The sequence below is a fragment of the Pleurodeles waltl genome, chromosome 3_1, assembly GCF_031143425.1.
Source record: "Pleurodeles waltl isolate 20211129_DDA chromosome 3_1, aPleWal1.hap1.20221129, whole genome shotgun sequence".
Lineage (NCBI taxonomy): Eukaryota > Metazoa > Chordata > Amphibia > Caudata > Salamandridae > Pleurodeles > Pleurodeles waltl.
In genome coordinates, this window is record NC_090440.1 from 257919311 (window position 1) to 257942708 (window position 23398).

Sequence of the window (23398 nt, forward strand, 5' to 3'; positions counted from 1 at the left end):
ATGCTTTAGTGATGGGTGTCCATGCTTTGTTTTGTCATGCAGGGCTAGGTGTTGGGATGCGTGGTTTGTGTTAAGAGTACATTAGTGAGGAGTTGGAGTGATAGGGGAGGGGGTGAGGGTGGGGGTGTGTGATAGCATGCAGGTAGGGTGGGGGATATGATAGTTAAGATTTGACTTACCAGTGTCCATTCCTCCACCGACTCCTCCGAGGCCCTCTGGATGCATGATGGTCAAGACTTGCTCCTCCCATGTTGTTAGTTGTGGGGGAGGAGGTGGGGGTCCGCCGCAAGTCCGCTGAACCGCGATGTTGTGCCTGGAGACCGTTGAACGCACCTTCCCCCGTAGGTCGTTCCACCTCTTCCTGATGTCCTCCCTATTTCTTGGATGCTGTCCCACAGCGTTGACCCTGGCAACTATTCTTTGCCATAGCTCCATCTTCCTGGCTATGGATGTGAGCTGCACCTGTGAGCCAAATAGCTGTGGCTCTACCCGTATGATTTCCTCCACCATGACCCTGAGCTCCTCCTCGGAAAAGCGGGGGTGTCTTTGGCGTGACATGGGGTGGTGTGGGTGATGTGTGGGGTGGAGTGTGTGTTGATAAGTGTGGTGATATGTAGTGGTGTGTGGTGTTTTGTGCGTGGAAGTTGTGTGGGTGATGGTGTTGTGTGCCTGTGGATGGTGTTATTCTTGCTGGTGCTCTCGCTTTGTGCTTCTTTCAGATTTTCTGGTCGTAGGGGATTGTGGGTGATGTGGGTGTGTGGGAGTGGTGTTTGTATGTGTATCAGGTGTGTGTATTTTGAATTGTCCAATGTGGCGGTGTTTTGGAGATGTGTGTGTATTTTGAGCGCAGCAGTGTGTACCACCAATGGAATACCGCGGTTGAAAGACCGCCGCGTGGATTGGTGGGTCGTAATAGCATGGGCGTGTTTCTGTTGGCGTGGAGGTGGTGGTTTTGTTTTTGCCAGTTTAACACTGACCTTTGGTGTGGCGGACTTGTGTGGGTGTCTGAATTTCGGCAGATTTCCAGATGTGTGTCATAATAGCTGTGGCAGAATTCCACGGCCCCGGCGGTGTATTGGCGGTCTTCTGCACGGCGGTAAGCGGCTTTTACCGCCAATGTTGTAATGACCCCCTAAGTCATGTGACCCAGGAACAGACTGCAGGCACCAAATAGTTAAGACATGAAAATGCCAACTTTCAAATGCATTTTCAAAACTATGACTTAAAATCCAACTTCACCATTACACAGGATTGTAAATGACAATTAATCAGACGCAAAACATGACCATCATACCTGCTCCCAATGAAACGTCATCACTTATTAATAAGGTAACCCAATGCTATCCTATGGGAGAGATAGGCCTAAGAGTAGTGAAAAACGAATGTGTGAGTTTTTTACTATGAGGACATGTAAAACATAAAAGTATATGTCAAACTTTTTAATTAAAATGGACCCTGCCCTAAGGAATGTCTAGGGAGCTTAAGTCTTGGCAAGGGGTTTATTTTCACAAGTCGAAATGGCAGTTTAAACCTCATAACAGGGTGCAATGGCATGCCTGAGACATGTTTAAAAATACTATTTAAGTTGGTGGTACAATAAGTGCTGGAGGCCCATTAGTAGCATTTAATTTAAAGGCTCTGGTTACATGCAGTACCACTTTATTAGGGGCCAATAAGTAAATGTAATATGCCAGTTGGTTGTAATCCAATTTTCACTGTGTTTAAAGTAGACAGCACAAACACTTTATGGACTTTACCACTGCTAACGAGTGCTAGAGTCCTAATGCCAACCAAAATCAAATTCATAGGGGGCGTGGGTTGGCCAGAGAAGCGCATGGGTGCCTAACTGCGTTTCTCCTCACAGTGCGGAGCACAATGTGCTTAATCTGACCACTTGGGGATCTGATCCTGCCAATATAAAGGCATGTTCATCATTAGAAGGGGCCCTGTAATGGATAAGATGACCTGACAGGTGGATCAACCCCTTTGGGACGCTTATTTTGACATTTCTGACCCACCACACATACAAAATGGTGGCAAATGATCAAATCAGCAATTGGCGGGTGGCTCGCCTGTGCGCTTAACCACTGACCGTCTTTTCCCTTCTTCAGCCTACCTTGGCCTTATAAGGTACTTTTGGCAGCTTGTTCCTTTCACTACATGTTCCAGTAATTGTTTCCTATGTCCAGAACCAAATTACAGATGAGACTGCGTGACTTTTAAATGGTGATGGGGGCACCTCATTTGTCAGTGAACTTCACAACCCTAGCCTCTAAGGAGGGCTTACAGCCATCAAAGCCCTAACAAAGGTTGATTAATACCTCTTCTTTCTCCCCTGGGGTGCTGTTGATGATATTTACTACCTTACTGAGATACAGTATCTTGAGCTCAAATAATACACTTTATTTAGTAAGACCTATGTATTAGTGAATTAACAAGTACTCATTATTCTACACATGGTGGAAGCTTTGCTGGAAGACTTGCAGTGGTCTCAAACCCCAGATCTGGCACGTCACCTGACCTATTGAGTGACATATATTACTATGTCACCATTGTTGCTTCTCATTATATACCTTGGATCTGAACGAAGAGTCCATGAGACCTTGAGAATCTGGATTGAAATCATAATAGAGATATCCGACACGTCCAACAATATCTGTTTCAAAGTGACAAATCAACCATTCTTAAACTACTGACATCAAAGCCCTGCAGAGCAACGGTTTCTACACTCCATTTCTCCTGCCTGTGTCATGAGATAACTTCCTCAAATAACTGAAGTGGTGATCACCAATGTCGCTATTGCCATTAGATTGGGAGTACGCTTAATCACGACCACGTTAACACAGACCTGTTCTCATACACGCTACATCAGAACAGATCTCAGCATTGGATATACTAGAGTGTGGCCATCAAGCTATCCAATATGGCAGAAAAAGAGTCCAAACCTCACTTTCAACGCTCAAAGGCTAGTAAAACAGAATAAACCAATTATCCTTCAGAACATCAAAGATAACTTAGAGAGCTGGACACCAAAATTGATCCCTTATTGGCGCCACACAAATAATAAAAATGGTTACCCCCAAAATTAATTATTAAATCAGTTTGCTACCCCTATTACGTTCAGAAAACTTCCACTGTAAATTGGACAAAATGATCAAAAATGTTATTTGGCAAGGTAAAAAGGCTGGAATAGAGCTAAAAAAAACTCTTCCTCCCTAACATACTAGGAGGAGTTAATCTCTCCAGTTTTAGAAACTGTAAGACATCCTTCCAGGCCAAACAGGGAACATACTGGTTCTCTATACCTGAAATGTAAACTCTCATTTTGTTGGAGGTTGAAAATGCCATTTTGGTCAACCTGGACCCTGCAACCCTCACACATCAAAAGAAAGTAATGGAAAACTTGGACGCCCACTCTTCCAACCCCACGTCTGAGGCTGAATGGATCGCCATTTGGAAATCAGTCCCTCACACAAGAGCACCAGTACTCTCCCAAGCTAAATATTGGCTAATCCACAAAGCCTACTGGACTCCCTCCCGTCTACACACCCTGAAAAATTTGGAAAGCCCCAAATGATGGAATTGTAAGGAAGAAATCGGGGTCCTTGCCCATATAATCCACCACTGTAAATCAGTGGGATTTTTGTGAGAAAATTATTTCTCCTTCATCTCCAAACTTTGAAATATATGCCCCAAAAAGAAATTCCCATTTCTTATCAAGGGATTCCTTGGGCCTAATATTAGATGACCCGATGATCGTATTGTACTCAATCTTTTGTTACCAGCTGCAGTTACAATGATTACCTCTAACTGGAAAGCCACACACAAAGCTGCATTTACAGCCTGGATAAACTGGGTATCACACATCAGTGAAGCTGATTACGTTGCTCTGTGACACTCCTCGTGGAAATCACAACACAATCCTATATGAAAACCCTTAGATGACTTCTTTGTTACCACCACCAAACAGCCTTGAGCTGGTAGTCTTTTGTCTACATCTTAGTAACTGGCATGGCAGACTTTTTTTATTCACGTTGGTGCAAGTGCCACATATGGTTTGAGCAAGGTAACTGACCTTCTTGCCTTCTATTTATTTTTTATGCTTCTCAATTTTGTAGTTTTTTTCTCTCTTATTGATCTTAATAATTCATTTACGTGAAAATTTGTGGAAGGTTTATCATAATTGTTTGTAATACTGCATTTTCCCTTCTCAAATGACATTGCGATCCTTGTACAATTATAGTTCTATTCCATTTGCTCTCTGTATATTTTTCTTTTCATGACTGCACCAATCATATCCTATAAGTTTATTTTCAATTAGGTCATATTTTGTCTTTGTTTTGTATAAAAATGAATAAAGATTATGTTGAAATTAAAAACAAAACAGAAAAATAGGAGGGGTGAGGGCAAAAAATGGCATTGAGAGGAAAACACTTGCAGTTAGGGGTTGCATAGTGGAAGATTGGTGATGTCTCATGATTTGAGTAGTGAGGATTAGATCATTTAAGGGAGCTACAAATTCACACAAAGAAGTACTACCCTTAGGCACACATAATCCACTGTTTTAGCTACATTGCATACCAAATTCCATCATTCTGGGGCTGTGGTAGAAGGGGAAGTTGGGTGCTACTATCAAGGTTTTTTCATGGTACACAGTCGAGATCTGAGAAGATTATTAGTGTCTTTTATGGGCCAATACCATCAGCCGGAGGACCCCCTACAAGCAGGTAAGTCGGGTTCTCCAACAGGAGATGGGGATGGGGAGTGTTGTGTGTATGTGGGAGGGGTTGTGTGTATATGGGGGGGGTGTGCATGTGGGTGTGTGTTTGTGTATGTTTTGGTATGCGGGTGTGAGTTGCGTTGAATGAGTGCATGAATGACTGAATGTGAGTGTATGTTGTGTGTTGTGAATGCGTGTGTGAGACAAAGTATGTTGGTCTGTGTTGCGGTGTCTGGGTATGTATGTGGGCATGCGTGGTTGGATGTGGGTATGCGTGTGTGCATGTGTGTATATGGGTGTGGGTGTGTACATGTGCGGGGGCGGGAAAGGGAGGGGGAGTGTGGGGGAGGACTCTGAGGAGAGGGGCAGGGGAGGCCCCTATCAGTGCCAGGGAAAGGATTCTCTGGCACTGATAGTGCCTACCGCCATGGTTTTCATCTCAGCAAGATTGGCACAAAAACCATGGCGGTAGGCCGGGTCGTAATCCCGAGGGTGGGATCGTGACGGTGGCCAGGCTGGATACCGAAGTCTCCAGCCCAGCGGCTGTTACCACCCTTGCGGTTGGTGTGTTAAGGTGGCTGTCTGTGATGGCGGTTACCGCCCAGGTCAAAATCCCATTTTCTTCACCGCCGGCCTGTTGGTGGTATTAACGCCGCTTTAATACAGACCCCCAGGGTCGTAATGAGCGTCTAAGTCAGAAGGTCAAATCTTTGACCAGGAAGGAGCTGGTTGATGTAGCCGACCTATGCTGCATCGCGTTGTCCCTAGGTCCCGTGTAATCCAAGCCTTGACTATCAATGGCGCTTTGTGCTTTTTTATGCTATTTCTAGTTAAAACTTAAAAAATTCTTATCTCCGGTTCCCCTTAGAGTTTTGCTGTTTTGATGTTATTTTGTTTATTAAATTGTATTCTTTTCTTTGAATTCAGTTTAGGACTTGTATTGTTTTGTGTTTTGAATTTATCACTGTTTTGGTACAGCAAAGATAATTTACACATTGCCCTAACTTGAGAATATCTGATCTGTGCCAGAGCTACCAGGGGGCTGATCTCAGGTTAAGTTACTTTTTGAGGGTTCACTCTCATAAGGGCTGTGATTAGTCTTTGAGGTGTGTAGTCACCCATCCTGAATAATAATCCAATTTCTTACAGAAACCCTTTAAGTAAACCAATGGAGAGACACTTCTGTAACGTTATAATGAACATCTGAATTATATTTAATATATTAAATGCGTCATTGTATTTGCTGATATGTGAATAGGCTGGTGCATAACTCTCTCAAAGCCAGCCGTGGCCCATCCTAATGGCCACAACTCCCTCACCTTTTGCCCAAAACGAAGAGTGTCTGCCAGGTGCAGCAAATGTCAGTTTGACAGACACTCTTCATTTTCAGGTCAGGTAGCCAGGAGCTAGACATGCACTAAATGCACAGGCGCCTGGTGGCCCTAGCTAAACTTTGCCGGGTGTGACCTCTTCAGCCTGACAAAGCACCTTTGAGGCCCTCCCCATCATGACGAGGTGGGGTGTCACTGTTTGCCCCAGACCTGGGCGCTTTAGTTCTCAGCCCTGAAGTGCCCAGGGCTGAGTGTCTATCACTGACATCTCGTCACAGAGTGGGGTGCGATCAGCAGTCTCAGTGACCCCATCCTACTCTGTGACGAGTCAGGGACTGCTGCCTTGCCTCAGTGGCTAACCTAAACATGTACACAGACAATGCATTGTCACACATTCCACACTAAAGAAAGATTCAAACTTTTCTCAACTCTTCCCCTTTTTGTGTATGTGGTGCCTTTTCGTAACTGTAATCTTTAATTTTCTCTCCATCACTCTACCGTCCACTCCAAGAAGACAGAGACCATAGTGTGAAATTACAGTAGCTCATATTTATTGAATTTCTTCATAACCAAGTTGATTTATCCAGTACTTTATAAGGCAGTTTCACATCACTTTGTTTGGTTTATAAAGTATATCATCGTAAAGATTTTATTTCATAAAAGCAGCAAAATATATTTGAATATACCCTGAATTTGCTTAAACCCTTTGATCTCTTTCTAAAACAACCAACAGATAGCACTTTAATTAAATGTTGAAATGTGGTACACTGATCGCTTCGAGGATCACAGTAAAGATGACACCCGAGAGGCATCTTTATCATAATAACTAGCCTAAAATATCCAAGGCCATCTTCCTCACAGGGTCGCAACAGTAAGGACAGAAAGGTCAAGACAGCTTGAGACACAAAGTAACTCATTTTGTTTACTGTCTTGACAAAGCATGTGCATATGACTGCATCTTGAATATTAACTGTCTTTGCTGATGCTTGCTGTGATAATTAGGCTGCTTATTCCCCCCATTACTGCTGACCAGGAACTTGCTGACTCTTGGAGGTGTATCACAGCATAACTTTAGAATGCCTTTCTTTGGGAGATCTACTTTTTTGCTTTTGTTATTTCTGTCTCCTTGTTGAGCCACAATGAAACATACTGGACGGTTGTTGCTGAGGTCTTCTACTAAAGTCTGGTTGTGCACTAAGAAATGAGATAATCATGTTCCTGACTGTATCCCTCTATGATCACTGCTCATAATAATAAATCAGAGACAGGGAAGATATTTGAACCAGGTGCTAGGGAGCACATAATACCCCATTTGACCGGAGTGCCTTCTCAATGAACCCTCAGATACAAATCTCTACCATTACCTCTGTGTCCTTGCATTCTGGATGAGTAGAGAGACATCTTTTTGGACTTGAACGCCGTTCAGAAATCATCCTGGTGGGTTCTAATAAAAAGAAACTCCTTCACAGATCAAGAACCAGTTCCAACAATGCTTCACTGTAAGGCAGGGACACTGTTCAGAAGCAGACACCTGGGTCATCACACACTTGTTCATATCATAAGGAGGTGATGCAGCAAGTGGCTGATACAAATCCAAGGGGAACAGAGGTGAAACTCTAAATTCCAATTTTATCTCACAGACTGACAACAATGTTGCCATCCAGAATGTGTCTTATGGAACATCCTCTTCCAATCTAATTAGTAGGAGGAGGTGTGTCCTCAGTATGTCCTATAACCATGTAATTTAGCTGGGGAAGAAGGGGAACTTCTAGAGATTTACACAAAATATGGGCGGGCATTCAAGGAGATAAAGAAGGGATGTACTTCAAAGCCAGAAGGATGGTAAGGTGTATAATGAGTCCTTAAGCAAAGGGCCCAGGCAAAATGAACAAGTTAAGACTTCTAAACAGATAAAGAAGATGGGCGGTTGAGTGAGAATGTTCACACACAACAGCATCCTAAGCATGGAACTCTACAGGAACTCCAATAGTGTCAGAGGACGTGAAGGTTGGTCAGTTGTCAATCTGAGTTCCACTGCATCTCCTCAAAGAAACAGAGCCTGGCCTTTAGGTGGCACATCCTCCTTGTCATGAAATAGGAAAAACAGATTCAACCCTGACAGCATCATGCAAAGCCAAGAAATCACCCAAGAAGTTTATTTTTATGTCAAGCCTGATGATCATAAATTGTCATTTAATGAACCAGCACCTATTGATAAACAGAAGCAGAATACTCAGCAGCACTGAAAAAAATAGAATGTTTCCTTACCTTCTTAACATAGCTTAAAATAGGTAAGGAAAAGGCCTTAATGTTCTACATTTTGTTGTATGACTACTTCGTCCAATTTGCAATGGCTAAAAATGCGCTTTAATCCCCATTTTAGACAGTATGACAATGGAGTTCCTGGAAGTGGTCATTAGATGAGAAGAAAATCATTGAGTCAACCCCCTGCTACAAAATGCACCCTAGCACAACAGTTCTTGTAGTTTTTTGGCCCTTCTTTGGTTCCACGCATTCCACGTAGCTACATTAGCTGGTCTGGAGGTCCATATCAGAATAAAATAAAGAAAACTAAGAGACCATAAACCTCAAAGCCAATACTTCATCACAACACAATGTACTTGATTGACGTAAAAAATCCATCCATTAACTATTACATAAAATGAGTATCACCTTGGCCAGTTTAGCAAGACAGAAAGCACTGTGGCCTGAACACAATGGACAGATACAATATAAATGTGGTAGCTGTCTTAAAACACTAGCATGTGACAAAGAGGTCTCGTATCACACAAGCCCATCAAGACGCACAGCTTGTGAGGGCGTGTGCCAGGATTTCTTACACTGCTTTGGTGTGAAAGAGAAAATCTGTATCAGATACACGAAAAGGTCCAGTGTAAAAGTCTAGTGTGACACGCTGACAATTATAATTCATATCAGCGCAGTAAGGTAAAATATTGCTTTGGACGAGCCCAGCCATTACAAACGTCAGGAAATTGGATCATGTGATAAAATGTCTGACTGAACGCTGTTCTATGCCATGCTATCGAAAGAACAGTCTCCATTCAGTTGTAAAGCCAACAATGAAATGCAACACATGGAAAGTATATGAAAGCACAGTATATGAACGAAGTATAAGTGCTGGAGGTGAAAAGGGTTGGTTCTACGTCCTCGCTGTATGTACAGAACTTTATACTAAACATGCCACACCCCGCTAACTTAGCCTCTTTTAACATTTTCCAATCTTATGCTACATATGAAATACATTTGATTTTGCAAAGCCATGTATATATTATTATTGATTATATTAGCTTGTACGCCCAGCTTAGGACAGATGGGCCACATCGTTTAAAAGAAAAAGAGCTATTGCTTTTGTTTCACGCGATCAGAGTGTGCACAGTCATACTGAAACAATGTACGAGGGCTATATGCGTGACACACATTCTGCAGAATATTTGCCGGACCTTGGCAAGATATTAAATCGCTCAGTTTGCAGAATATTTTCCTTTCGGATAAATACACGATGTCTATTTGCGAAGTGTGGTGTCACTCGGTGGGGCTAATGCTGATGGGAATATCCAGGATATGTATAGGACAATGGTTGTGGGAACCAGACTGGCTGTGCATTAGCAAGGGGGTGGCCTTGTGCTCGATGTGAGAATACTTCTGGGAAGTTCATTCAGAATATATGTAATGTGGAACATGAAGTGCACTCTGCAAGGGAGAAGGTGAAACAAACATTGCGCTACTTCTGGTGTTTCCTAGGTCCCTCTGGGGAGAGGAGAGCAAGTCTGAGATGGAAAGTCAGCAAGAGGTAACACCAGATGGGTATTCTCACATGTCCGCTTATCTTTCACTAAATGCTCAGCTGACCTGGTAACCAGATTCAGCTGTACACAGCCTTCTCCTGTATAGTCAGTGTATTCTTTGTCAGGTGCGGCCTGTCCTTTAAGTCGGAGGGGCCACACCCCCCCACCTTTTGCCCCTCATGAAGAGTGTCTCTGTCAGGCTGAACAAAGGTCAGCCTGACAGGCTCTCTTCATTTTCAGCTCAGACAGCCAGGAGTGAGACATGTGCGATTTGCGCAGACTCCTGTCTGCTTGAGCTGAACTTTGCTGGACTGAGGAGGTCAGAGCTCCTGTGGGCGTGACCTCCTCGGCTCAGCAAAGGTGCCTCGAGGCCCTCCCCCGGGTGACGAGGGAAGCGTCACCCATTGACTTTGAGTGTCAATCAGTGACACCTCATCACAGAGTGGGGTGGGGTCAGCAGTCTCACTGACCCCATCCCACTCTGTGACGAGGCTGGGACTACTGCCTTACCTCACTGGCTGACCTTAGGGAAGGCAGCAGCCCCAACCCTCCTAGGACCTCCGAGGCTGAAGGTAAAAGTGTGTGTGTGTGTGTGTGTGTGTGAGATCTTTTAAAATGAATGTTTGATGCATGCATGCATGTTTGAATGTTATGAGTGTTGTTAATGGATGTGCGTGCATGCGTGTGTGAAAGAATGAGTGTGTGTTAACTTTTAAAAGGAATGTTTGGTGCGTGCATGTTTGAATGTTATGAGTGTTGTTAATGGATGTGCGTGCGTGTCTGTGTGTGAAAGAATGAGTGTGTGTATGTGTGCTTCCTGCCCGCCCCCTCCCTCCTAAAGCAACCGGCCACCACTGTTCTTTGTATATGTATATTCTATGTACATAACATTAGAGGGTGGTTGTTACATGGATAATAAGAAGTGGCAACAATTACCACCCTGATTTTTTTTTTTTTTTTAGTTTTTCACCCATCACCATGACAGAGAGTAGGAATCTGTGCTTTAGTTTGTAAATGTGCCACTGGAAACAAAGTGGGCCGTTGATATTCCGGATCCTATATGCCCGATAGACTGCATGGATTGCATTCTTCAAAGCATGAATGGTCTGTCATGGAATATGTTGAAATGTGAAGGCTTTATTGGGGAATGTTTTTCCATAATAACATTCGACAAACTGGTCTTTAACCATGCCAGGGAATAATGCTGGGGTATGCTGTCAGTTCCTTAATATTACCTTCAAGAAAGAGAGGATCTCAGTTAAACAATCAATGGTGTTTCAATTCTTTCTGATTGCATGTATCCCACCTCGCTTTTCTGTAATATGGTAGGAGAATATCAACATGTTATCTTGGAAAATAGGGCCCTGCATGAAAGAGCAAACCCTAGTATGAATACGTAATTGCCACATCAACTTGTAGTAAATTCTCACTAGTATCACTTTTAATAACCACATTGTCAGAATGGTGATAATCCACTATTCGGGGACTCTTATTACAGCGACTATTACCATCTCTATTAAACAATCCCTTTCTAAATTAGAAGCCTTGTATTACAGTTGTGCTGTAAACTCCAAGACAGACAATTACTGCCATTTAATGATGGTTCACCCGAGCAGCTCCTTTTTTTTCTTATCCTTTCTCATAATACACATTTAATGGTTGAGTTCATCATCATTTCTTCTGCAGGTTGACAGTTCTGCGCGATATTGTCTTGGACGTATTTGCATATTTCTGTTTGTCCTTCCTGCATATGACAGAAACAAAATAAAGAGTAATTTAACTGTAGTATAATTCACTCCTGACTTCAAGGGGTGGCTACTGTGTCTGGAAAGTCAGATTTGATGACAGATCAGGATCTGTAACGTGCTTTCAAACCAAATGTACAATTTCTATTTTTTCACCTGCAAACCTATCTGAACACCGTTTTAGTAAAACTGCTTCTAGTGGTGAGAGGACAGTCACTTTTATTGGCCCCACTACGAAGTACTACAAATGTTCCAACTCAGAAAAGATTTGGCCTCTGCTTGTTTTCAAGGGCTAGGAAACGCCCTTGCCGCAAATGCAACCGCCTTAGAAGCGGAGTGGTGTATGGTTACAGCACCTTAGCTTGCCAGGGTGCGTCACCACAGCCATCATTTGTAACAGATACTGCAGTTTCCTGGAGTCAGTACAGCGTGGTGCAGAGTTTACCATAATTGGAGATTTAATACATGTAACGAAGGTCTCATTACAACCCATGAAGGGCTTGTATGAATAGATGGCAAAGGGGCAATTATGTTGAGACAATTCAAGGGCAGTAAAGACAGAGAAGTAAAAGTATTTAGACGGAAAGTAAAACAAGAACTTGCAGATTCGTTACTAAAATAAGAAGGTGCACTCTTTTCATTGGAACAGACCTGGACATTTTGATCCTGTTTCGACATCCTTGCCCTCCTTCCCAGTGACGCGACTGGGTTCCTCTGGTCATCATACTCGCACAAGAAATGCATGGTTTCCCATTGCTGTATGGCTAGACAAAAGAGAGACAATGTGTTGATTAGATCTACGAGTGGCGCACATCGGACTCTGCAGGCCAAAGCAGCAGAAGAGGCATATCTTTTCAAAATGCACGATTCTTTTAAAAAAAACACATACATTCACTTCTACTTTTCGAGAATATAGAACTGGTGGTATGTCTGCGCTCTAGTGCTAAAAGAGGCACATCCATGCCATATTAGATCCCCTAAAAGCAGGTCTAGGAAGCTAGCGGGGGATCAGCTGATCTGGTTGGAACCCTTGTGACTTTCGTGAACTGGTGTTTGGAGACCGGGGAGTCTACATTTCCTTTGGCAGACCTAAGAAACCTAAGCTGTTTTCATACTTCTGTTTTTGATTTCCTCTAGCTTATTTCCATTTGTCATACTAATGCATCTATTCAGGCATAGGAGGGGTGAATTACCCTTTAACTTTTTTACTCCCAAATACAACTTTTCAAGCTTTATCACTCTATCATTCATTTCCTTCAGCTTAGCCCAAGTATTTTGAAAGTTCCATGCAGCTTCTGCAATTGAAAGTCTGTTTCTAAAAATAAGGTACCTGTATTAACATTATTGGTTTAGATAAAGCTTAGAACAGAATTTCCTGGACCTTATCATCCCAGTGACGCATGTGGGGCCTGGTTTAGAGTTTAGTGGATGGGTACTCCATCTCAAACGGGATGGATATCCCATCCGCCTTATCACAAATGCATTATATCCTAATGTACTTGTAAAAAAAGTGCACAGGATATCTGTCACTCTTGAGATGGAGTACCCTGTCTGACGAAATTTAAATCAGGCCCTTAGCTCTGCGCTAACGATTTACCTTGATGAGAGAGTGTTCCATACTACCTTATTCATATTTTTGGGTAGATTTTCTTTTCTTTTGTAATTGCAAAAACTCTTAAACTGGAAAATCCCTTATAGCATCTATCCCTTAAAAACATTGGGCTCCCTGTCTCTTGTGGGATTCTTTATCTGTCTTATTGAGACGTTCATACTGATTTGTTAGTTCTGAAAGTGAATCACATTAAGTTAATGGACAATTTTAGCCCTTGAGACATGACAGTTTGCATACAATTTGGGTATTTAGAACATATCTGTTAGATCTGGCATCCTTGGTGTGGTTTTCTCCCTAACCTTTTGCCTTCAGCACTACTGCTTTGTGTTTGCTGACCTTAGGACTCTGCACACGTTACCACTGGTAACCACTGCTAGAATGCTAGTGCTCTTGCCTTAAAATAAGAAAGGATTGGCTTATACCCAATTTGCATTTGTTATTTACTTGTAAGTCCCTAGTAAAGTGACACTACCTGACCCCAGGGCCTGTAAATTAAATGCTACTAGAAGGCCTGCACAACCGATTGTGCCACCCACTTAAGTAGCCCTTTAAAAATCTCAACCTCATTGCAACCTGTGTTCCAGGCCTAAACATTCTTTTTTAATACATATAAGTGACTCCTAGAGTAGGTCCTGGACAGGCCAGAGGGTAAGGTGCAGTGTATCTAAAAAGTTGGATAGGTACCTTTACGTTTCACATGTCATGGTACTGAAAAACTCTTACATTCATTTTTCCCTACTGCAAGGCCTACCTCTCCCATAGGATAACATTGGAGTTACCTTATTACATTTAACTAGCTGTACCTTCCAAATGGGAACAGGTAACTAATTCATGTTTGGGGTCTTTGGAATTGTAGTGAAAAATCCTCTCTTATGGTGAAGTCGGATTTTCGGTTACAGACTTAGAAAGTTGGCATTTTCCTGCCTTAGCCATTTAGTGCATTTAGCCTGTCTTTGGGTCACATGACTGGGTGTAGCCGACAGTTAGGCTTTGTGTATTCCTCAAAGACAGCCACACATAAGAGAGCTTGGGGGTGCCTGGATGGGCCATCACTGGCAAGATGGGAGGGCGGAGCTGGGCACAGCCCTACTTACACTTGAATAGGCAGTGTCCTTCTTCCACACAAGGGGCTGCATACCCTTTGTCTGGAGCCAAAGCAGTGGAGGCAGGAAACATGCACTTCAAAGGGAAACTGCTAGCAGCTTCTCCCACTCCAAAGGAGGCACCTGCTATAAATACTGGACTTCAGATACCAACTCATCAGTAGACTTCTGGACCTGTGGAGACTCCAGAAAGAAGGACTGATGTGCTGTTGAAAGGTCTGACTGACTGACTGCTAGATTGTTGCCCTACTGGATTATTGCCTTGCAGGCTCCCAAACACCTGAACCATCACCAAGCCGCTGACCCCCCCAAGCTGCAGGTCCGGGACCTCTGGTGGGACCTCAGTGAGGCTTAATTGAAGGTTTTGGACTTTTTGGGACCGCAAATGGCCCTGTTGCCCTGGAAACCCTGCCGCGGGCACAGCCTTCAAACGCTAAGTTACATCAACTCAACTCGTTGGGCTACAGCATCACCGCTAGCAGGGATCGAAGCTCCGGCCTGATTGCCCACAACAAAAACAGGATCTTCATGATACAGTGACACCTCTCCTGCTTGTCATGCTACAATGACGACTGTCCACGATGCTTCTCTGCTACTTGCAGCCCCCTCCACTGTTAATACGACTCTTTGCACTTGACTGAGAATGTAACTTTTCAGCGGGACTAACCTAGTCCATGCGTCCTACCCACACTCCATCACGGTCAGCCTGAACTTGTGACTTTCTCCCAGTCTTGCAAGACCAATAACCTCAAGTGGCACTGTGGGATGTTTGGCCCTAGTTTCACTTAAATTAATAACACTGCAAATCTCAGTTTCTACTGATTGGAAATGTGTCATTTTGGCTATTTAACTATTACATTTTGCTCTATTTTTCTAAGTTGGTGTGGGATTGTTCTTGTGTTTTCACTTTTTTATTATTAGAAGTGCTGCATAAATACTTTAAAGATTGCCTTTAATTTAAGCCTGACTCTCTGTGCCAAGCTACCAGAGGTTTGAGGACAGGTTAATTTGGGGTTTTCTTGTGCCTCAACCTGATAAGGATTGTGCTTGATGCTAGAGTAGCCCAACCAGTACCCTCAACAAGTAACCCAATTTCTGACAGTATTTTTGTATACTATCACCTTTATTTTTACATGGGTTTCCTCTACTAGACTGCATCCCATGTTGATTGTTACTGAAGTTTACTTTGATCAAGCATAAATGTGCAAAATACCTAGAAATCTTGTTTTGGTTGTTGTGATACTGATACTGCCTTTAGGCACTTTCAGTCCATAGGTGCAATTAATAGCATAAATAGTAAGGCCAAGGTGTGCCTCTATCATTTCCCAAACACCCTCTTTTGCAGAGTTCATTGCAACTGATCCAACCTCTACCACTGACCTTCACCTCTGCTCCACAGGCAGATCTCACATCACAGGAAATTCAGTCAAACAGTCAACATCGCTGGCCAAGTTGCCCCCATCAAACCAGGTGAAACCCACAGATCCACCAAACAAGCCAGCCGGTATACACCAGAACTCAGCACAATGAAATGCAGCTGCAAGAAACTGGAAAGAAGATGATGCACTAGCAGAAGTGATACAGACCAAGTCACCTTCAAGACAGCCCTAAACAAATACCACTGAATGACTCAAGGACACAAAACAGGATGTCCTTGCAGTCTGCATCAAGCCTAGCTCCAACCACACCCAGGAACTCTCTCCAAGGAAGGAGGGTTCTCTGACCAACAGCCACTGAAAACACAATCCCTGCCTCACAAGAACTCTGCAACGCACTTGTGAATCACTTTCACAACAAGGTAGCAACAATCTACAGGGAACGTCAAGCCCCAATTCACTAATCTCCTCAGCCTCCTTATTCAAACGGAAACCTCCCCTGACTAACATCTAATGGCATGGAAACAGCTAACTACGCTGGACACCACAGCCATCATCAACTCCATCCATTCGGAAGCACCCACCAACCCCTGTCCCCACCATCTCTTCAACCTAGGAAGCTACAAGATCAGCCACCAACTCACCACCATCCTCAACACAACCATCACCACAGTCACCTTTCCCGATGCATGGAAACACGCAGAGGTCAATCCTTTCCCCCAGAAACCTTCCACAGACCCCAGCGAACTCCAGTACTACCGCCCCATCTCACTACTCCCTTTTGCCCCCAAAGTCCTGGAGAAGGTCATCAACCAGCAGCTCACAAAACACCTCGTGAGAAATAACCTGCTAGACTCCTCCCAATATGGTTTCCAAGCCAACCACAGCACTAAGACTGCCCTGATTGCCGCCACAGATAACATCCACACCCTACTAGACAGAGGAGAATTGGTTGCCCTGATCCTTCTCATCCTCTCAGCAGCCTTCAACACCGTTTCCCACCACACACTCATCAAGAGACTGCACCAAATCGGAATCAAAGGAGACACACTCAGATAGATTGCATCATTCCTCACAAGACACATGCATAGAACCCACCTACTCCCCTGCACATCGGAACCCACGAGCACCATTTGCGGAGTCCCTCAAGGCTCATCCCTGCCCTCTTCAACACCTACATGACACCCTTAGACAACAATGTCAGAGCCCACGATATCAACATCATGTCCTGCGCTGAAAATACAAAGCTCATCCGTTTGCTGTCAGCAGACCCCATTACCACCAAGACCAACTTCCATAACTGCAGGAAGAATCTCGCAGACTTAATGAAGGAGAACTGTCTGAAGCTCAACCTGGACAAAACCGAAGTGCTGATCTTTGGTAACCATGCCTCCCTATGGAATGACACCTTGAACTCGGACCCACACACACACACACACCAAAAGACCATGCCCACAGCCTCGGCATCATCCTGGACAACAGACTCACCATGAACCGACTGATCAACTCAGACTTCTCTGCCCGCTTCTCTGCATACTCTCAAGAATATTCAAATGGCTTCCCATAAGCAAGAGAAAACCCATCACGCACGCCCTTATAACTAGCCACCTGGACTACAGCAACGCACTGTATGCAGGAACCACCACCAAACTCATGAGAAGGCTCCAGACGATACAGATCTCGGCAGCAAGACTGAGCCTCAACCTGCCCAAACATACCCACATTACCCAGCCCCTGAAGATCCTTTACTGGTTTCCTGTCCAGAAAAGATGCCAATTCAAACTACTGACATGCTTATAAAGCTCTCCACGACCAAGGACCAGCATACATAAACCACCACCTGAACTTCCACCAACCATCCAAAAATCAGCGAAATGCCTCCCTAGCACAGATACAGCTCACCTGCCGGAACCACAGAGGAGGCCGCTCCTTTTCCCACCTCGCCCCCAAGTCCTGGAACGTCCTCCCTCTCAACCTCTGAACATGTCACTTGCTGACAGGCTTAGGATAGAGACTTAAGACCTGGCTTTTTGACTAAGCCCAGCTACCCAGCACCTGGGTACCCTCATGGGTGATAAACCACACTCTACAAGTAATGACTGATTGAGCATTACTGGAGCCTGTCCAGTGACTTTGAATACAGCTAGTCCTATCCTGCACACATTATGAACAAATAACCTAGTTGCAAATATACGTCTCTGCATCTACAGGGCATGGCCTCCTAGACACATAAAATGCATGCAAAAGGAAATAGATTGTAGTTAATTATTGCAGCCTTTCAATAGAGAAGGAAAGAGAGATAAATAGAAATACATTTGTGGATATAAGAAGTTACCATCTTGCAGCTTGTTAAAAGGAAAGAGGTTAACACTTCATCTAATGTGCAATGCTCCATTTTTCTCTGGAGCTGAGGCCAAACCTGCCAGGAAATTATTTCAGGATAAATTTAACTATCTACCTGGAATACAGACCTGAACTGTGAAACTATATGTCTGCTGAGGAAACAAACCTTTGGTGCGACGAAACAGTGCAGTGTTGCACACCTTGTTCTGGGAGAGCAAGCTGCTTCCAGTACCCAGGACTACTACTATTACTTTGGGCCACTTTCCACAACCTTTAACTAGACAGTGCTTGGCTTACTTTGGGTAAGAATCTTGTTAGAATTTCCAAGGTTTATTACACCAGATTGAATAAATTAATGCCCTTCCCAAAAAGAACGTCAGTGCAGAAAGACACAAAGGTAAGAGAGAAGAAGAAATAGCCCCAACAGATCACTGCACAATTGTAGCACACGCAAGGGATCTGTTTAATAAATTTGCTTAATATTTGATAGAAGAATATTCATTTCAAAGAGTATAATATTCCACAGTAACAGCTTGTGGTATTTTGGGTAACAATCCGAACTTCTTATCACATATTTACTTGTTTGATAATGATAAATGGATGAACAACCAACATGCTACACATTCAAATCAAGATCTTGCATTTGTGTGTACTAGACAAACGACAGAAGAGGGCATATGAAAAGAAAGGGCAACACTGCTGAGGTTACCTGCTCCTTTGCACAATAGCCACAGATCATTCTGGTGGCCAGCTCCATCTCGTGGTTCTGAGCTTCATTGTGACAGCTATCACAAGGGTAGGCCTTACCGCAGCAAGGAAATCTACAACAAATTTACAAGATTGACTGAGAAGATACATTTAAATCAGAAAAAGGCACTAATTCCACACTGCCCCTTTGTTGCACATTCAGATTCCTATACCTTACATTTGTGAAGGATAGCAGTAACCCTTGCTGTGGCCAATCAGAGCCTCATCTGAAGTACTGATGTGAGTGCCTACTGGTAGAAGGATGCAGGACGTCCACCAAGTCTCTCTTTCCCAAACTCATGCCTCTCCTGCCCCATTTAGAGATGGGGAAACCGCAGGTTCTCTGCCAGCAGGGCTTCGGCTGACTCTACTAGCAGAAAGACTTAAACTGATGACCTATCTAACAGAGGGTTTCCAGATCTTCTCTGTCTGGTAGTCTTATATAGTGAAAACAAACAAGAGACATTTAACCCCACCTATTGACTAACTTAGTAGTGCAGTAGACGTTAACAGGTCATCCTGAGGAGGGAGCTTGGGTGAACCTCCGATCCTCACACCAGAGGCTTCCTCTAATGAGAACACCAGTGGGACTGAGACAATATGGCTTTCATGTCAGCTCCCACCACACCACTGGCCCATCACAAATCCCACAGGACAGCACCACAAGGAACAGGTAAGAGCATGTCTGTTTTTTCTGGTGACAGTGCTCCTCAAGAAGGCACCCACAAATTTGAGGAAGGCGTCGCTGGAAATGGGAGAATCTCCCCTTTCCAACAATACCTCTTTCATCCTTGATTGTGGATTTGGGGCACACCACGATTCATGAGCACAGATCCCACAAGACACCAGGGATGTTTTGCTTTTTTTGCTTTTGGTGGGGTTAAAGCATTTGCCGCCCCAGGAATGGGTCAACACCTCCAGGGGGCAGGGAGGCACAGCACTATTTTAAATTTTCCCATCCATGGTGGGGGAGGGAGAGAGATCGCCTTACCCGGAAATAAAAATGAGGCAGTGCTTTTTATTTTACTACTGCTGTCTCGGGCCTTTCTGGTGACCCCTGTCCCCCAACCCCAACCCCAAATCCCCACCACCCTCTTCCGTGTCAAGCACGACTCTGAGGGTCAGCATGGGTCAACTACCCCAGTTAGGGCATAACAACATTTTGAGATTTTCCCTCACCTGGAGGGTTGATCTTTTCCTTGAGTGTGCGCGATCAGAATCCACAGGGAAAGGGGAATCTGGTGGCCATTTTGTCTTCAATTAATGCTTATGGCGCCCCTCTCAAGAGCATATAATGAAAGCGGCTGTGAAACAATGAGTGAACCCAATTCAGCCATTGATCCATTATCAAGCCATTCACCTTTTGCTATATCCACAACATTTAAAAAGCTTTGGGGGAGTGAGAGCAAAATGTGAATAGCTGGATAATTGACCAGTGGCTGAAAGGGGCACACCCATTGGGTGAAAGTAAAATGTGAATAGCACTATAACTGATCACTGGCTAAAAAGGGCTGACACTCTGCTTGAAGCTGTGGTGGGCAGAAACAAAATGTTAATGGTTAAATAACTGATCAGTGGCTGAAGTGGGCTTACCCACTGACCCTTGATGGACGTTCTGGCTGGTGGAAGTAAAATGTGAATAGCACAATAACTGGTCAATGGCTGAAGTGGGCTGATACACTGCCTGTGTTGTGGTCAGTGGAAGCAGAAGGGGATAAGGCTAATTTTATTCTGAGTCACCTGCATGCTGCTCTTTCACAAAAAGGCACAATGTCTTACAAGGAAGGTTCTCCTGGTGCGGTGGACTGCAATGACAGTATGTGCTTTTGTATATTTTTATTTTTATCTCTTTTAGCTTCTCTGGAGAAGGTCTTCGCATCACAGCGTGGTCAGATAAATGTTGCTCCCTTTTTATGGAGACTGCTATTATTAATACACTTTACTACATGGTTGCTCTCAGAGCATTGCATTGAATTTGTTCAGTTCTTATCAAACAGATAGCCTTAATTTCTACTAGTACCTCTGCATTCTACCTAGGACATAGCATTTGAGGAAGAAAGTTTTAGATAGAAAACAGAGATGGCGTTTCACTGTGCTTTCCAGTCCCTAACTCAAATAATGAAGGCAAATTATGAGGCTGAGGGAAAGAGCATGGAGCAAAATCTAAATGTGATTTTTTTTGTCAGAGTTCCATCCGATTGGGACTCGCCCTAAAGAGATTCTAATGAATATGTTGATGGCGGTCATGATGTCCTCTCACAAGCACAATCTGTGCAGCTGAGAGACAGGGGCAGGGTAGCCCTAACAAGTACAGGCATGTACCGTAATGAGCACAGGAGAGTGCTTGTTTGGCGGCCCCACAATTTAGTTGCCACATATATTCCCACATGCACTGCAGAAACTGTAAAATCAATAATACAAACTTTTTGCCTACTGACTTTTTTCATCTTTTTCTAGATGATGGCTTGCTTGAGGAAACTTTGATGCAAACTAATCTGAAAGCCAAGCAGTTTTTGAGGGAGCATTGAGGCACTGTGGGCCTCATTCTAGGTCATACCAGTGAACTCAAACTTCATTGAGGGAGTTGAAACAAATCCTTGGTATTACATCAATGAGAAAAATACACAAACCAACTGTACAGTCTTACTGTTCTACTCGTACGGTTTGAACAACACTCAGCTTTGCACCGGTGATTAGCAGGAGACAGGTTTTTGATTTAGCAGTGTATGCTGCATTTGAATGATAATTTTGTAGCATTGCCCTCGGACCATCCAGGCCACGACAGGTTGTTCAAAATCTGGCTAGTTGCAGATCATTTGTCTTAGATGTTTTCTGAGATTTATACCCATGGGAAGAATATAGCTGTGGACAAGTTGTTGATCCTATGCAAAGGCTGGCTGCTGTTGAGGCAGCCCACACCAAGTAAAAGAGCTTATTACAGCATCAAGAAGTACACTTTGGGTGAGAACTCCACTGGTTACATATACATCCTGAAAGTGAGACTCCTTAATAAAGGTTATAACCTTTATGTAGATAACGTCTAAATAGGAAGCCAGCTGTTCAGCAAGCTGTCGAAAGTTGGCACCATTGCTTGCGGTACAATTGAACACCAGCCCAAAGGATTCTCTAAGGAGCTTGTTTGTAAGAAGCTCCAGAAAGGCCAAGGAGGTATGCTCCATTGCAACAAATAGCTCACTGTCAAATTTTCAGATAGGCAGGACAAATATTTGTTTACTAAACTTTAAGATTAGAGCACTTCTGGTCAGTTCATTGCAGTCTGTAAGTCCACTGATACAATACGTATATAGGTGGAGTGGATACAAATGAGCAGGTTCTTCAACAAGTATGTGAGTCATAAAACGTGCACATGGCATAAGAAGTTGGCTACCTCCCTAATCCAGTTGGCAACATACAACGTGTATGCTGTCCACTAGAAGACTGATGTGCTTCCTTAACTTTCAGTCACTATCGAAGGTCTAACTTCTGTGAAAACAGTAGCCTCTACTACATCTGTTGTGGAGAATGCTGCAAGGCTGCAGGATCTGAATTCTGCTGATCGCATTAGGAACGGGGCAAAAACGTTGGTGATGCAGAGTTTGTGCTTGGCAAGGAAAGAAGCAGAAGAGTAGGTAATACTATCTCCAGTTCCTGTCTCAGCCTTGCTTGGTACAACTCAAAAATGGAGTTCTGGGCGATTGACAGAAGTTGAGGAGAGTGCCTTCCAGAGATGGCTGTGCTTGGATCCAGACCTTCAATGGTTTTTGCCTAACTAGCTGTGTAGCTTTTCAAACTGTTTCATTTAATTTGGAAATAAGTACTGTAATCTTCATAAACTCGATTAGAGTCATGGTGTCCTTGCTGACTTCAGTAGATTGGAACACTGGTCTTGCTTGTTGCTGTTTGCCACCTTCATACACCATCAAAATGTGATGGATGTTCTGTTTGATGTATTACAAGTACATTACAGTCAATGCACTACACATTACGGTGTACTATAGATGCGCCAGATTTTACCAGAGTATCCTGTGTAACGAACACTAAGGTCTTTTCTCTTTCTGGAAGGACTCTTTAGAGAACTTAAGAGTCGCTCCATGTTTACCCCAGTTTAATTGCCGTTAATAACTAACTGTCCAAGAAATGGAGAAGCAATTGTGTTGGAAATGTGCCCTTTCGGCAGGGTCTACCTGAAGGTTTTGGTCATTTTGCTGGCGATAGAAGTGCATGTTCCTCTTTTCAGCATGGTAAAACTGGTTTACTCCACACTGGCATATCTAACTAACCTATAAATCGTTTTTATGTGGTACCCACAGTGTATTCAGGGCCTGTAGATTAAATGGCACTAAGGATCTGCAAAGCTCATTTGCAATCCACCAATGATTCTAACCCAGTTTTTTGGTGTACTAACTACATGCAGATTCCTTCGATATTCTTCAGTTATTCCTGTCAGGTCCTATATTTCTATGCCCATGTTCTGCATTCTCATACAACCTAGCGTTGAGAGAATGCCTCTACTCGGGTCACATTCAAGTCCTCTTGAGTTGTGATACTTCTTTGAATGTTGTAAGAGGCTGGTGACTGGAATGTTGACATTAGCTCAACCATCTGCGAGCTTGCA

The 23398-nt window shown here is 43.6% G+C and overlaps 1 protein-coding gene across 1 annotated transcript in view; it reads right to left on the reverse strand.

Annotated features, from left to right (window-relative positions):
* Window positions 1–11000: 11000 nt before the first annotated feature.
* Window positions 11001–23398, reverse strand: part of LOC138284012 (uncharacterized) — a 367741-nt gene continuing 355343 nt past the window's right edge. Inside the window, exons 10-12 of the mRNA XM_069222348.1 lie at window positions 18746–18857; window positions 12254–12366; window positions 11001–11601 (exon numbers count right to left, since the gene is read on the reverse strand). Coding sequence (XP_069078449.1) covers window positions 11529–11601; window positions 12254–12366; window positions 18746–18857 — 298 coding nt within the window. The 3' untranslated portion in view covers window positions 11001–11528. The remainder of the gene's footprint in view (window positions 11602–12253; window positions 12367–18745; window positions 18858–23398) is intronic.